The sequence below is a fragment of the Leucoraja erinacea genome, chromosome 14, assembly GCF_028641065.1.
Source record: "Leucoraja erinacea ecotype New England chromosome 14, Leri_hhj_1, whole genome shotgun sequence".
In the NCBI taxonomy this organism is placed as follows: Eukaryota; Metazoa; Chordata; class Chondrichthyes; order Rajiformes; family Rajidae; genus Leucoraja; species Leucoraja erinaceus.
In genome coordinates, this window is record NC_073390.1 from 22,053,099 (window position 1) to 22,070,596 (window position 17,498).

General features: G+C 46.4%; 1 protein-coding gene across 1 annotated transcript; it reads left to right on the forward strand.

Moving 5' to 3' along the window:
* Window positions 1-12,859: 12,859 nt before the first annotated feature.
* On the forward strand, window positions 12,860-14,963 carry LOC129703380 (ras-related protein Rap-2b). The gene is made up of 2 exons (XM_055645761.1): window positions 12,860-13,885; window positions 14,535-14,963. The coding sequence occupies exon 1, from the start codon at window positions 13,292-13,294 to the stop codon at window positions 13,841-13,843; it is 552 nt and encodes a 183-aa protein (XP_055501736.1). The 5' UTR covers window positions 12,860-13,291; the 3' UTR covers window positions 13,844-13,885; window positions 14,535-14,963.
* The last annotated feature ends 2,535 nt before the right edge of the window (window positions 14,964-17,498 follow it).

Sequence of the window (17,498 nt, forward strand, 5' to 3'; positions counted from 1 at the left end):
ACCACAAGAAATTGCAGAGAGTTGTGGATGTAGCCCAGACCATCACAGAGTTATGCATTTACCCAATCTATTCCTCTCACGATCTTGTACAACTCCATAAGATCATCCCTCATCCTCCTGAGCTCATAGGAATAAAGATTTAGACCATTATCACTCCCAGCAAAGTAGGAGACAGATTACTTGCAAACGGGTGACATTTGTACAATTACGTAGGGCCTCACCCTGAATGTTTTTCTTTTCTTTTTAATCGATGATTTAGTGTGCTGTTCCTGCCCTTCCCGCCTTCATTGCACAATACGCGCCTGACATGCCTGACATTGCAAAACACAGCCTTGTCACAGGAAGGTAAATGACTCACATACCTGTAATAGATCACCGGCAGGAAACAGCCTTCACCTCATGACTGTTTTGGTACATGTCTCATGCTAATGTCATGGAGATGTTAAACATAGACACAAAGTGCTGGAGTAACTCAGCGGGTCAGGCAGCAATCTTGGCAAAAAAAAGGTGGGTGAAGTTTCGGGTCGGGACCCTTCTTTAACCTGGTGGAGCTTCTGCCTCATAGCACCTGGTTCAATCTGGACCTGTGTCTGTCTGTGTGGAGTTTGCACGATCTCCCTGTGACCACTTGGTTGTTCCAATTTTCCCGTTTCCTCCCACATCCCAAAGATGTGCATGTTTGGAGTTCAATTGGTACACTGCAAATTGTCTCTAATATGCAGGGAGTGGATGAGAAAGTGGAATTACATAGAACTGGTGTGAATAGGAGCGCTCTGTCCATGGGCACACTGGGGGATTTCCGGGACCGCTGGGTTAAATGCGTCCTCAATAAGGATTGCAACATAGTTGTATAGTAATTGTTTATATTGTATTATGGGGGTGGGTTCTGGTTTGTTTTATTTTGTAAATATTATTTTTAATAATTGAATACATTTTTTGATTAACAATTGTTTTTTTAAAAAATATGAATAGGTGATCGAAGGTTGGTGTGGACTCGGTATGCTGAAGGGCCTGTTTCCTAAATAAACTAGGACTTTGAAAATGGCGCAAAACCTTGTGTTATTCGTATATTGTTTAGGTGAACTATTTCTATACACTTTGCATTTTTGGATCGTGCTCACATATAGTGATAATTTACTGAACTACGACACAGTGGTGGTGGAGTTGCTGCCTCACAGCGCCAGAAACCCGGGTTCAATCTTGACTGCGGGTGCTATCAATATGGAAGAAGGGTCACGACCTGAAACGTCACCCATTCCTTCTCTCCAGAAATGTTGTCTGCCCCGTTGAGTTATTCCAGCTTTTTGTGTCTATCTGCGTGTTGCTATCAATACAGTGTTTGCATGAGACCCTGTGACTCATGGGTTTTCTCCAGGTGCTCCGGTTTCCTCCCACACACCAAAGATGTACAGATTTGTAAGTTAATTGGCTTTTGTCAATTATAAATTTCCCTAGTATGTAGGATAGTGCTAGTGTACGGGGTGATCGCTGGTCGGAACAAACTTGGTGATTCCACGCTGTATCTCTAAAGTCTAAAGTAAACTTTATGTAAAAAAAGAATTTCACTGTGCCTCGATACAAAGAACCATTGAACCATTGAACGAGTAAAAAAAAATGTTCAGTAACCTTCTACTATCAGCAGCATGATCATAACCAAACATCCTGTCTGTGATGTGGGTGAAAAGTTAAATAAGGGCCAGGTGACAAGAAGAAATTCCCTTGTCTCTGTGATCTATTTTATACCTAACATAGTAGGCAAGACCCTCAGTTTTACAAATAATGACACAACGTGTTTGAGTAACTCTGCGGCTCAGGCAACATCTCTGAAGAACATGAATAGGCAAAGTTTCGGGTTGGGACCCTTCTTCAGACTGATATGCAGGGGCGTGTAGGAAAGAAAGCTGGAAGGGAGGAGGGACAAAGCACGGAAGGCAATAGATGATCACAGGTGAGAGAGGAATTATTGATAGGCAGATGGTGCACGGCACAGTGGTAGAGTTTCTGTCTTAGCGAAGTGAAGTAAGAATTTGAATAAAAGAGTTGTGCTTAAGTCTCTGGAGTGAGTGAGATGCGAACCTTGAATCAGAGGTGGGAACCGCAATCACTGATCCACCACAGGCTTCCACCTTGGCCTTTCCTCCTTTGGGTCTTTCTGTGGTTACTCAGCTATCTTCCATCCACCACCACTCCCCTTGAGATATAGAGAAGGCCATGCATCAGTAACCCTGAACCTTTCTGTCAAGTACAAGGAGGCACAATGGCACAGTGGTGGAGTTGCTGGCTTACAGTGCCAGAGACCCGGGATCAATCCTGACTGTGTGCTGTCTGTACAGTTTGTACGTTCTTCCTGTGACCACGTGGGTTTTCTCTGGGTGCTCCGGTTTTCACCCACATCCTAAAGACGTGCAGGTTTGTAGGTTAATTGGCTTCTATATATTGTCCCTAGTGGGTAAGATAAAACTAATGTCCAGGTTATCGCAGATGCACTCAGTGGACCAAAGGGCCTGTTGTCACGTTGTATCTAAACTAAATAAACTAAAGTACACTTAGTGCAAGATAAAGTCTGATAGATTTTGATTAAAGATAGTGCAAAAGTCTCCAATGAATTTAGAGAGGCCAATTAACCTACAAACCCACACGTCTTTGGGATGGGGGAGGAAACCGGAGCATCTGGAGGAAACCTACGTGGTCACAGGGAGAATGTGCAAACTCCTCATAGACAGCAGCCGAGGTCGGTATCGAACCCGGGTCACTGGTGCTGTAAGGCAGCAACTCAAGCAGCTAAGGCTTGGGGATGACAGCTAACTTTGGATAGAGAAACCGCCCTGTGTCACTAGGACACAAATGACTGAGGGATTCGGGTGTTAAAGTTATGCAAAATGAGTTGCTAGAACCTCTGTGTTAGATGTAATTTAATATTTCACCTGTACCTGCCTCTGGATGGGTAGGAAGTAATTGCAGATACTTGTTTATACCAAAGATAGGCAGACAGAAAGTGCTGGATTAACTCTGCGGGTCAGGCAGCATCTCTGGAGAAAAATAATCCGTCATGTTTCAGGTCAAAACCCGAAAAAAGGGTCCCGACCCGAAATGTCACTTACCAATGTCCTCCAGGGATGCTGCCTGTCCCATTTATAGCATTTTGTGCCTGCCTATGTTCTATATGTTCTCCTTTGGGGGTATCAGAATGGATTCAATCCCATTTCCAGTAAGTGGTGCAGAATGCTAGGTTATTAAGCTTTTATCATTTAGTTGAGCACCTAAATGTGTGCTTAGAAAGGTTAGCATAACCTTGTGTATGTCAGGATGTGCTGTACAAATGGAAGGGTACAGAAGATGCTTGGAGTAGATGTGACTCACTAGGCAATTAGAATCCACCTGACTCTTTTAGTCCCTCAGTTCCACCTCGGTAAAACCTGTTGATGACAAGTGTTGGCCGCACAGTGGCGCAGCGGTAGAGTTGCTGCCTTACAGCGCCCGAAACCCAGGTTCGATTCCTACTATGGATGCTCTTCATTCTGGAATTTGTACATTCTCCCTGTGACCGTGTGGGTTTTCTCTGCACGCTCCGGTTTCTTCCCACACTGCAGGTTTGGAAACATTGTAAATTGTTTCATAACAATTTGGTAACTTGGTAGGCTTTGATAACATTTTGGTAGGCTTTGGTAACATTGTAAATTTCCCCTAGTGTGTAGGATAGTGCTAGTGTACGGGGTGATTTCTCGGGGTGCGGGCTCGGTGGGCCTAAGGGTATGTTTCCGCACTGTATCTGTAAAGTAAAGTAAAGTCTAAAGTGTTTAAGAAGGAACTGCAGATGCTGGAAAATTGAAGGTAGACAAAAATGCCAGAGAAACTCAGCGAGTGAGGCAGCATCTATGGAGAAAAGGAAATAAGCAACGTTTCAGGTCGAGATGTTGCCTATTACCTTCGCTCCATAGATGCTGCCTCACCCGCTGAGTTTCTCCAGCATTTTTGTCTACCTTAAAGTCTAAAGTAATGTGGAGCAGCACAGTGGTGCAGATGGTAGAGCAGCTGCTTCCGAGCATCACATACCCGGACTCGATCCTGACCACAGATGCCGTCTATGTGTGGAGTTTGCACGTTCTCTCTGTGACCGCGTGGGTTTCCTCTGGGTGCTCCAGTTTCCTCCCACATCCCTACGACATGCAGGTTTGTAGGTTAATGGTCCCTCTGTAAATTTGCCCCTACTGTGTGTAGGGAGTGGATGTGAAATGGGTTAACGTACAACTAGTGTGAACGGGTGAGCGAGGGCCAGTGTGGACTTGGTCGGTCGAAGAGCCTATTTCCATGCTGTAGCTTTCAATCAAACTGCCCCCAAGGACAGTGTCAAAGAGTCTCTGCAAAGGTAACTCTTGACACACAGGGTCTCACAGGTAACATGTTGATGTCCAGCAGCAGTGGACACTCAGAGCCCTGCACTTCACTTAACTGGCACATTATATGGACCTCTTTTTGATTGCACTGCATACTTCGCTTTTGGACTATTACGGAATAACAAGGAACTGCAGATGTTGGTTTGTACCAAAGATGTGCACAAAGTGCTGGAGTAACTTAGCAGATCAGACAGCATCTCTGGAGAACATGGATAGATAACGTTTCAGTTCGGGACCCTTCTTCAGACTTCTTCGGGAGATTTCCTTGGCCTCCTTACCAACTTGATGACACAAGGAACTGCAGATGTTTGTTTACAAAAAAACACACAGTGCTACATTAACTCAGTGGGTCAGGCGGCATCACTGGAGAACACCATTTCTGTGAGGTAGCAGCTATACCAGCTGCACCACTGTGTGGCCTTCAAATTTTGTATTTATTGTACATTTAGAGCATCTGAATCCCATACCATCTCCGGGAGAAAGTGCAGACTCCGTACAAACAGCACCCGCAGTCAGGATCAAACCCGGGTCTCTGGTGCTGTAAGGCAGGTTTCATCAGTTCTAAAGCCGATTGCCATCAGTATAAGAGAGGGGCAGATAGAAAGGTGGCACAAGGACAGAGATACAGGCTCAATCCTAACTTCGGCTGCTGTTTGTGTGGAGTTTGCATGTTCTCCTGGTGACCGCATGGGTTTCTTCCAGGTACTCTGGTTTCCTCCCACATCCCAAAGACTTGAGGGTGTGTAGGTTTGTTGCCCCTCCGTAAATTGCCTCTTGTACGTAGGGAGTGAATGCAAAAGTGGGATAACATAGAACTAGTGTGAACGAGTGATCGATGGTCGGCGCGCACTCGGTGGGCCGAAGGGCCTGTTTCCATGCTGTAACTAAACTAAACTAAACCTGCAAGCTGTCTAAGTTATTTAAACTGGTCTAATTCTGGAGTCTTGTTCAATTCAGGAATTAATTGCTCCGCTGTTTACTGTTTACAAAACTAAATTAATGGCTCCTGTGGGCATGTACACTGCAAATTATGTTGGTTCTGTATATTTTCCTTCTTAACACTCGAACTTACAGTAAATATGTGCTGATGAGACATCAGATGTGGACATTATAAAAGGGCAATATCTTGATGAGAACTTAGTTATTAAACGATGCATTTTTTATAATCCACTTATATACTTTTCAATTCTTTTTTCCAGAAAGAAATCTATAGTAATCTTACATGACTTTTCCCTAGAGCTGGAAGTGAGTGGCTTGCTCTGATTACTTTAGAGATACAGCGTGGAAACAGGCCCTTCAGCCCACTGAGTCTGTGCCGACCACAATCACCCGTACATTTTTATATTTCCTCGTACGTTATATTTAGTTTGGGCAGCTTACAACCCAGTGGTATGGATATTGATTTCTCTATCCAAGTAACCCTTGCTTTCCCTCTCTCCCCATCCCTCCCCCACCCTATGTCTCCGACTAGTTTCATTCTCTTGATTGATTTTACTGTTTGATGCCTCGTTCCCACCTTCCCCTCAGCAAAATTGAACCATTCTATATTTCCTTGATCACCGTCTGCTTTGATCCGTCATTTTCACACTTTACATTTACTGCGCACCCTTCCATATCTCCAGTTTCTCTCTCCCCTGAGTCTGCAGAAGGGTCTCGTCCCGAAATGTCACCCATTCCTTCTCTCCAGAGATGCGGCCTGCCTGGTGAGGTTCTTTTGTGCCTTTCACCTAGATGTTACACAAGGGTCGCCACTTTTTGACTCCTACAAAGTTAGAAGCGTTCATCAAATAGGCCTCTATTCTGCCTGCCAGCCTCCTCCCATACCCTCTTCCCCCCCACCCTGTTGGGTCCCCCTTGGCAGCCCCCTATGCTGGGTAGCTCTTGCTGGCCTTCTCCACTCTCTGGCGGCCAACCCCAACAGCCCAGCTCACTCCCTATAGTCTCCTCACTCTGCGGTTGCTCGCTGTTCCCTCCTTGATCTCGGCAGAGCGGGTACAGTCGACGCCAGCGGCTCAGAGCCGAGTACGGAGTACATGGTCGAGGCAACTGGGTGAGCTGGAAATTAACCTTCCATTATCCTACAAACCTGCACGCCTTTGGAGTGTGGGAGGAAACTGGAGCACCCGGACGAATCCCACACCATCTCCGGGAGAACGTGCAGACTCCGCTCAGAGAGCACCCGCAGTCAGGATCAAACCCGGGTCACTGGTGCTTTAAGGCAGCAACTCTATGCTGGGCCACCATGCAGCCCAAAGTCAAACACATTGGTTGTTAGAAACATAGAAACATAGAAAATAGGTGCAGGAGTAGGCCATTCGGCCCTTCGAGCCTGCAGCGCCATTCAATATGATCATGGCTGATCATCCAACTCAGTATCCTGTACCTGCCTTCTCTCCATACCCCCTGATCCCTTTAGCCACAAGGGCCACATATAACTCCCTCTTAAATATAGCCAATGAACTGGCCTCAACTATCTTCTGTGGCAGAGAATTCCAGAGATTCACCAGTCTCTGTGTGAAAAATGTTTTCCTCATCTCGGTCCTAAAAGATTTTCCCCTTATCCTTAAACTGTGATCCCTTGTTCTGGACTTCCCCAACATCGAGAACAATCTTCCTGCATCTAGCCTGTCCAACCCCTTAAGAATTTTGTAAGTTTCTATAAGATCCCCCCTCAATCTTCTAAATTCTAGCGAGTACAAGCCGAGTCTATCCAGTCTTTCTTCATATGAAAGTCCTGACATCCCAGGAGTTCTGGAGTTACATATAGGCAAGACCAGGCAAGAACTGTAGATTTTCTCCACAACCACTCCATCCAGGCCTTTCACTATTCGGTAAGTTTCAATAACGTACCCTTCTCATCCTTCTAAACTCCACCAAATACAGGCCCAGAACAGACTGCCCCAAACGCACTGACCCTGTAAGGCAGCAACTCTACCTCTGCGCCACTGTGCTGCCCTAACTATGCACTGATGAAGTCCAACATTGCATATATCTTTTTTATTATTTGCACTAATATCTTGGGTTTTTGCACGGTCTTTTTCTTTCATTGTCTTAGATCATTTATATTTTTGTATGTAGTCTGAGTCTATATACCTGTGATGAATAATAAATAATTGAAATCACCCTGGCCACGCTCTCATTTCACTCCTCAACTCCGACAGCCCAGCTCAGTCTCGATGGTCCCCTCACTTTCGATGGTACCTCCTTCCATCTGAAAATCATGATGTCCAGATTCAATTGCTTCTTCCCAACAACCATCTGCCTCTTGAACACTACAGAACACCAATTTAAACTATGAACTTCCATGGACTGTCTTTGGTTGCAGTAAGGACTGCTCTTTTTTTGCACTGAATTTGTGGTTATTGATTTAGTGAATTTTTAGTTTAGAGATACAGCAAAGAAACAGTTTCTTTGGCCCACTACTGTATGCCGGCGCCAACTGGTGATCACCCTGTAAACTAACACTATCCTACACACTAGGGGCAATTTACAATTTTATTCAAAGCCTATTAACCTACAAATCTGCACATCTTTCGAGTGTGGAAAGAAACTGAAACACCCATGGAAAACCCACATGGTCACAGGAAGAACGTACAAACTCCGTACGGACAGCACCCGTAGTCAGGATTTAACCCGGGTCTCTAGCGCTGTAAGGCAGCAACTCTACCACTGAGCCTCTGTGCTCCCCCTATTTTTCTTGTTTATTAACTATTATCTGTGTATTGTGTTTGCGTAAGATTATGAGTCAAGGAGCAGAATTGGGCCACTCAGCCCATGAGTCTGCTTCGCAATTCAATCAGGGCTGATCTATTTGTTCCTCTCAACCCCATTCTCCTGCCTTTTTCCTATAAACCTTTTACAGGCCTGTTATACTGCTACAAATAAGAATTTCATTATTCCATTGTCAGTACATATGACAATTAAACTTTACAACTCCTCCCCCTTCTGTCATGGGGTCGACTGAGACTGCCACCCCCCCCCCCCCCTCCCCCTCCCCCCCCCCCCCCCCCCCCCCCCCTCTCCAATCTTTGCATATCCCCCAAGCCTTTCCACTAGTCACTTTAATTTCATGTTTCATGTATTTTGTGTTTTTATGACTGTTGGCAGATTCAATTTCCCTCCTGGGATAAATAAAGTTCTATCGTATCGTAAATACTCCTAACTCTTGACTTGACTGAAGTGCTGACATAGGAACTGCAAATGCTGGAATCTGAAGCAAAACAGAAAGTGCTGGAGGAACTCAGCGAATCAGACAGCATCTCAGGAGGCCTACGGTGGCACAGAGCTGCTGCCTTACAGAACGAGAGACCCAGGATCAGTCCTGACTATGGGTGATGTCTGTACGGGTTTGCACGTTCTCCCTGTGACTGCGTAGGTTTTCTGTGGATGCTTCCGTTTCCTCTCACGCTCCAAAGACGTGTAGGTTTGCAGGTTAATTGGCTTCTGTAAATTGTCCCTAGTGTGTAGGATAGAACTAGTGTATGGATAATCGCTGGTCGGCACAGACATGATGGACCAATGTACCTAGTTTCCCACTCCCCTGACTCTCAGTCTAAAGAAGGGTCTCGACACGAAACGTCACCGATTCCTTTTTCTCCAGAGATGCTGCCTGACCCGCTGAGTCACTCCAGTATTTTGTGTCTATCTTCAGGCCAAAGTGCCTGTTTTCACACTGTATCTCTAAAACAAAACTAAACTAAAAGACATGGATAGGTGACGATTCAGGTCGGGATCCTTCTTCAGACTGTTCCAACCGAGGCTGAAGAAGGGTCTCGACCAGACAGGCCACCTCTCCATGTTCTTCAGATATGCTGCCTGACCCGCTGAGTTACTCCAGCACTTTGTGTTTTGACTTGATAGCTGTCACTCTGTCAGTGACCTCTGCTGGATAATGGGCTGGAGTGCAGGAACAAAACTAGATTCAACATTGATCCCCTTAAGTGGTTGCAAGGACTTTCCCCAAATACCCATGTCCGCACATGTAGGCGTAGTCAAGCAAGGCTATCAATATTACAGCAGTCAGCATTAATATGATATCTTTGACTGAGTGGAGCGTTCCAAGATCTTTCACCGTAACGTTATCAGACACAATATGACACCCAGCTACGTAAGGAGATAGTCATATTCAGGGAATTATACTGTGTGTAAACAGACCCTTTGACCCAACTTGCCCACGCCGACCAACATGCCCAGCTACACTAGTCCCACCTGCCTGCGCTTGGCTCATTGCCCTCCAAACCCATCCTATCCATGGACCTGTACAAATATCTCTTAAGCGTTGCGATAGTCCCTGCCTCAACTACGTACTCCGGCAATAGACACAAAAAGCTGGAGTAACTCAGCAGGATGGGCAGCATCTCTGGAGAGAAGGAATGGGTGACGTTTTGAGTCAAAACCCTTCTTCAGACTCCGGCAGCTTGTTCTAAACACCCACCACCCTTTGTGTAAAAATGTTATCCCTCAGGTTCCTATTAAATCCCCCCCCCCCCCCCCCCCCCCCCCCCCCCGATAAGATGATGAGGGGGAAAGTGTGCAAGAACTTTGGCCAAATGGGGAAACGTTTTAAGGAATCTTTTAAAAGGCAGAGGATGCCGGAGATGTTTTTGGGAGGGAATTCCAGAACGTTGCATCTAGGAAACTGCAGGTATTGATGTTGTGACATGGGATATTTGTAATGTTGAAATCACCTCCAACCACAGTGCCCTCATCTCATGTTGGATTTTTACTCTCCAGGATCAATGACTAATTCACAGATCAAGACTTAGAGCAGTTTCACACAGGGAGGGAGGGAGGAGAAAGGGACTGAGAGGGTGAGAGAAGGGGGGAGAGGGAGATATAAAAACAGGTGAGAGAGGGGTAGAGGTAGAGGATGAGGGAGCGCCAGGCAGAGTCGGCAAGAGGAGGGAGGGAGAGACAGAAAGACAGACAGACAACCAGACAGACAAAGATAGAGGTTGGGAGAGAGGGCAAGAGAGAGAGAGAGAGAAAGAGGAAAATAGTCTGAATGAGAGGGTGAGGGAGGGAGGGATGGAGAGGGCAAGTGTGGAAAAGGGAGACAGAGGGGGCAAGAGAAAGGGGAGTGAGGGGGATGAGAGAGGGAAAGAGGGAGAAAGCAAGATAAAGAGGGCAGGGGGAGAAAAGAAAGACAAACAGTGAAGGCATTTATCCACATCTGATGGTCTCCACCCCATGAAATTCCATGAACACCCATGCCCCATCAATTCCAGGATGCCAGCATGCCCGATAGATATAAAGGCTTGGCAGAGGCAGAACCCCCTGGAAGACTTGTCGGACCACGTTACCGGGGGGGCTGCAGATACGAGCGACAAGGTGGGTGAACCGGGGTAGTGCCTCCATCACCTTCAAGATCAGCTGCTGGAGGTGCCCCCGGGACACAAAGATGGCCGGGCAGGGAGAGGGACATCGGTTCACAGGGCAATCCGGATGAAGGCGATGGAGGAGGCCTGGGACTTACCGGGATCAGGAATGCTCCAGTGGCCCGAGTGTCTGGGTGGACCGGACTTCAGGACTTTGAAAAGGGTGTCAAAGCATGGAGGCGCCTACATGTGTAAATATGCAAACGGAATCTCACTGTGCAGTTCAATAAAGCTTCACTAAACCATTGCCCCAGTCACGTCTGTGCATGGCCCACTTGTCAGAGTAAATCCTAAAGTGCTGGAGAAACTCAATGGGTCAGGCAGCATCTGTGAAGGGAAATGGACAGTTGATGTTTCTGGTAGAGACCTTTCTTCAGAAGCCCGAAGAGTCTTCTTCTGAGTCTGAAGAAGGGTCTCGACCCGAAACGTCACCCATTCCTTCTCTCCAGAGATGCTGCCTGTCCCGCTGAGTTACTGCAACATTTTGTGTCTACCTTCTTCAGACGCTGCTTGACCTGCTGAGTTCCTCCAGCTCTTTGTGATGTGCTCAGGTTTCCAGCATTGACAGTTCCCATCTCCATTTGGCACAGTAAACATTTACCCAGTATCAGACAAGCAAAGTAATGCCATAATCAAGCAACGTACATTCCCTTGACCTCCAGCACCCACAGAAACCCCTGGATGAGTAACCTCTCACCTTCCTGTTGCAGCAGCATGACCTTTTAGATTTTAGCGATACAGTGCAAAACTAAGGCCAACTGAGACTGGCGATCACTATCTTACATACGTTAACACTATCCTACACACTAGGGACAATTTACAATTTTACCAAAGCCAATTAACCTACAAACCTACATCTTTGGGGTGTGGGACTAAACTGGAGCATCCGGGGAAAATCCATACAGTCACAGGGAGAATGTACAAACTCTGTACAGACAGCAGCCATAGTCAAGATCAAACCCAGATTTCTGGCGCTGTAAGCAGCAACTCTACCGCTGCGCCACCGTGTCGTCACAACAACACCTGTGGGCACTGGAATCTGCAGGGCCCAACTTTCATTACGACATAATTTAAAGGAGATGTACGACCAGATGGTGGTGGGTGCCTGGAACGCGCTGCCAAGGAGTGGTGGAAGCTGGTACGATAGTGGCAGCTGAGATAGGCACATGGATATGCTGGGAATGGAGGGGTATGGATAATGTATAGGCAAAAGGCAAAAGATAACTCGCTAGAATTTAGGGGATTGAGAGGGGATCTTATAGAAACTTACAAAATTCTTAAGGGGTTGGACAGGCTAGATGCAGGAAGATTGTTCCCGATGTTAGGGAAGTCCAGGACAAGGGGTCACAGCTTTAGGATAAGGAGGAAATCCTTTAAAACCGAGATGAGAAGAACTTTTTTCACACAGAGAGTGGTGAATCTCTGGAACTCTCTGCCACAGAGGATAGTCGAGGCCAGTTCATTGGCTATATTTAAGGGAGTTAGATGTGGCCCTTGTGGCTAAAGGGATCAGGGGGTATGGAGAGAAGGTAGGTACGGGATACTGAGTTGGATGATCAGCCATGATCATATTGAATGGCGGTGCAGGCTCGAAGGGCCGAATGGCCTACTCCTGCACCTATTTTCTATGTTTCTATGTTTCTAAAAGAAGATAGTCTGCTGGGACCCTTCTTCAGATTACGCATAGATGCTGAAGAAGGGTCCCATATTTTTTCCTTATTTTTTTTCGGAGATGCTGCCTAACCCGCTGACTTGCTCCAGCATTTTGTGTTTACCTTTGGTATAATCCAGCATCTGCAGTTCTTTGTTTTTCCACAGATTTTCGTTTATGTGGGGTCGGAACCCCTTGGACATATGAAGCTGGTGGTGGGAAGAAGGGTCCCGACCCGAAACGTGACCCACCTTTCTTTCTCCACAGATGCTACCTGACCCGCTGACTTACTCCAGCATTTTGTGTGTCTAACTCCGGTGGGACCCAGAGGCCGTGAGTTGCCCTTTTAAGAGTTTTGGCACCACCTCCCTCCCCCCCTCTCTTCTCCCTCCCTCTTTCATTTCCTCCTCCCCTCCCCTTCCCAGGCAGCGAAGGGCTTGAGGCTGAAGCCGCGATCGTTCACGCCCTGCCCCCCCCAAAAAAGCCTTGTGTCAATGGGAGGAGAGAGCGTGGGAGAGATCGCGGCGCGTCAGAATCGCACCCTGGTTAAGCAGAGGGAGACGCACCGAGTCTAACCAAACGCTGAGAGCCCCCTGCAAAGCCGAAAGGGGCCTATGAACCAGGAGCCGATTTAAAACAAAGTGCAGGAGGACGAGGAGAAGGATTTGCTTGTTTTATTATTTAGGGGCAAGAGCGTACGCCCTCTTTGGTATTTCGGATCAATTTCCGAGGGGCTCCCCACCCGTTGTAATTTCAGATCAATTTCGGCTGCAGTTTAATTTGGGGGAAGCTTTACTGATTTTCAACACACACACACAAACACAAGAGCCCAGCCCTGCAAAGGGAAGAGAAAGTGGCGACTGTCAACCATGAGAGAATATAAAGTGGTCGTTTTAGGCAGCGGGGGTGTTGGAAAATCTGCCCTAACCGTGCAATTCGTCACAGGATCTTTCATTGAGAAGTACGACCCGACCATTGAGGATTTTTACAGGAAGGAGATCGAGGTGGACTCGTCGCCCTCGGTGTTGGAGATATTGGACACGGCCGGCACCGAGCAGTTCGCCTCCATGCGGGACCTGTACATCAAGAACGGGCAGGGCTTCATCCTGGTTTATAGCCTGGTCAACCAGCAGTCCTTCCAGGACATAAGACCCATGAGGGACCAGATCATCCGAGTGAAGAGATACGAGAGAGTGCCCTTGCTGCTGGTGGGCAATAAGGTGGACTTGGAAGGGGAGCGAGAGGTGACTTACGGAGAGGGGAGAGCTTTGGCCGATGAATGGAACTGCCCGTTTATGGAAACCTCGGCCAAGAATAAAATCTCAGTGGACGAACTGTTTGCAGAGATCGTTCGGCAGATGAACTATGTAGCCCAGCCTAATGGAGATGACCAATGTTGTTCCTCGTGTGTGCTGCTGTGATAGATTTCTATATAAATATATATTATACATTATAAAACGAAGGTAAGATTTTATTTTTCTCCATTTTAAGGTTAGCTTTGGGTCTAACTTTGTTAACCTGAGATGCATGGACTGTGAAGGGGGGGGAGAAGTAAGATTTGTTCAAAAAAATATTCTGAAGAGAAAGCAAGGAGGGAGAGAGATGAGACACTCGTGATGTGTGTATATGTGTTGGGGGATGGGAGAGAAATCTAACCCCCCCCCCTCCTCCTCCTCCTCCCATCTGTGATTTTACTTCCAATAAGACACATTTAAGCGAACAGTCTCTCCCCCTCTCTCTCGCTCTCTGAACACCAGTTAAAAACAAAACAGCCTCCTCTCTTAAAATGGTGGGACTAACTTCAATCTACTGGTATCATTCAATCTCTGATCTGTGTAAGATAAAACAATTGTGTAGGAATGGTCCGAGACTAAATTTCCGTTACAAATTATTAACTGTAAAGACTGGGGAGGATGTAATTTTTTTTTTTAATCCATATATTTAAAGGTTTATGTTAATATTTGCAAACTGCCCCATCAAGGAAAATATACACAGTGCAATTGATTGCCGATAGCGGTTGAGAAGTTTTTGCTGAATTCTTTATTTATGTAATTTGCTGAATTCTAGATTGTGTAATTACAGTTTTTTTTTCAACCCTCCTCCCATTTGCAGGCACAGAATTTCTATGCAAAGTTGGAGATGTGGATATGTGGAAGTCCATAAACAATGTGGCGTCCAGCTAACTTATGGAGACTGTATAACAGAGGCCACCAATTATTGGACTGCCTCCATCGTGACAACAGTTCTGATGGTGGGGTTAGGGGAAGCAGGAAGTACTTTTTTTTCTCTGTTGAACTGCTGTAATGTCTATTTTTCTGTTGCCTCCTCTTGCCCCTCCTCTCTCCATGTCCCCACCCCAGTAAAAAGAAGCGGTGGAGGGGTTGAGGGGGAAGAAAGGCAGAGCAAGTATATTTAAAAGTGTGTGTTTGGGGAGGGGAAAGCGACAATGGTATTTTTTTCAACTGTGAGCTGTGAATGCAACACAACAACCATAGACTTGTACAAACAAGGGGCAAGGGATGGGGGTTTTATTTTTTTTGGCGGGGTGGGGGGGGGGGAGTATGGGGAAAGTGGGTGGGGAGGGAATGATATGGATGAACAGCAAAAAGCCCAGAGGTTTCGGGCAATGACTGACTTCTCTGCTGTGGTCCATTGATCCACTGGTGATAGGCCAACATACCCTTGTGTTTAGTGCCTTTGAGACTGCTGTCAATTCTGTATGTGCCAATTTGTTAAAACCTCCACACTACTTAAACGAAAGTACCAGGTCCACCACCTATTTTACGGCAACTGGTGGTCCGGCATCTCCTTTAATCTGGACAAAATAATCAGAGTGCACTTGAAACCCCCACGACTGACATTACGGGGCCGGTATCTTAGCACCCCCGAGGCTGTGACCTCTCTTGGTCCAGCAAAACGGATAATCCGGTAAGGCTCTGGAAACCAAGGGTGCCGAAAAATCAGTGTTGGACCTGTACTGAAATGTTCCTTCAAGCATTCCCACACAAAGCATGGCAAGATTCAGTGAGCCTTTTCTTGGCCAAATCCATAGACCTTTTTGTCTTGACCTCTCGCTTTTGCCTACATTCAAGAAGCCATCTTTTTTCTCTTGTTTCCAAAGGAACTGCCTGCCCACAGTTCGATATTCCACGTACAAATCTAATCCCCTCCCCACCCTCCCGGCAGTGACAGGGAAGGGAGAGGGAGGTCGGGTGGGAAAAGGGATGGGACACTGGAATCTTGATTTGGTGCATCAAGGAATTCTAACATCCTCTGTATGTTACAAAATCAGACGTGCATTTAATAGCTGTCTGCCTGTTCCAAGACTTTTAATACAAAATGCATTTTTATATATAAAAAACAAACAAAATGATATGAAGCGTTGCGAGTTTTATTGTACATTGTGGCATTGCAAATATTACAACCTGAAAACCAGTAGCCTTTTCTCAACATGATTGTATGTTGAGCCGTTTTATACATCGGTGTGCCATACATTGTAACTTGCCGAATTACATTATAGTTTAAAAATCTGCTGTTGATGTGGCCACTTGGGAAAAAAAGATACTTATTTTGTGTGTGAAACTGTGGCTTTTTTTTTGGAAGATAAAGATTTCTATTCTACCTTGCTGGCAGCTGGAGTATCGAAGAGGTGCGGTATTCTCAATAAATTAGGATGCAAATTATATTGCAACAGTAGATTCTTGTCTGGGAGTCGGAGGGATTGAGGGTTTATTGAGAAACAAGGAACCGCAGATGCTGATTGACAAAATAAGATGCAGAGTGCTGGAGTAACTCAGCGGGGGGTCAGGCAGTATCTCTGGAGAACGTGGATAGGTGGTGTTTCGGGTCGGGACTCTTCTTCTGTCTGATAGGCCTGAGAATAGACCCAAAGTGTTGGGAGTGACTCAGCGCTTCAGGCAGCATGTCAGGAGAAAAGGATGGGTGTCATTTCAGGTTGGGACCCTTCTTCAGATAGGTATGGGGGTTTGTTGAGCAGATTGACATTTATAGCGTAAAGCCTCCTCCATTATCCCCTCTTCCCATGGAATGGTGGCAGTGGTCTGCTAAAAGTATATGTGATCATATTGTGCATGAGAATACGCCCTCCAAGATGAAATATATTTTTTCTCTTTAAAGTTGACTCATGGTAATTTGTGATTGGGCCATTTTATTTTGTGTATGTGTGGTTCTGGTCTTGAGGAGATGGAGGTGCTGTGTCTTTCTTGAACAATTGCAGTCTATGAATTGCAGGTGCTTTACTAGTACAGGTCCACCATTGATTTTCCAGCAACTGGTGGCCCGGCACCGCCTTTAAACGAGACGAATCACGAGCGCGCACTTGAAATCCCTCCCGGAAGGCCCCCTGAAAATGTGGCGCCTAGGCCGGGTGAAGTGGCCGATCTTGACTTCTTCGGGCCTTCCTTAGGTAGACAGGTCAACTTTGCCCCCTGTGGCCAGGGCCCTTGAACACCGGCCCTGCCAGAGCCGGCAGATCCGTTCCCGTGGCCGACCTCCGCGGCTGACTTTGCGGGCTGGTATTTCGCCCCCCCACAAGGCCCTGACCTCTGTTGGTCCGGCAAAATAGATAATGCAGAATGGCTCTGGAACTAAGGGTGCCGGAAAATCGGTGGTAGACCTGTAGTGAGTTTTACCCAACCCACAATGAATCTGCAGGTTAAATGTGAACCCAATTAATGCAGGGAATGGAGGGAAGTGGGTTACATGCAGGTAGATAAGTGATGGTCTTGACATCATGTTCGGCACAGACATTGTGCCTGTTTTTGTGTTGTACTGTTCAATTAGTCCATGGGTCTCACTTGGATTTGGGGGAAAACATGGAGGTGACTGTTCTTGTATGCTTTCCTGCTTTATCCTTCCAGATGACTGGCTCTGATGTTTTGGAAAGGTGCTGTTGAAAATATCTCCGCAGGTTGCTTATGGTTACTCCTCCTGTGGGGGATGAGCATAACCAGAATTGTTTTGAAAAACACTCAGCAGGTCAGACAGTAACAGTTAACGTTTCAGATCTGCCTTCTTTTCCCAGTACTAACTGAAGGACTGGAATCTGAAATATTA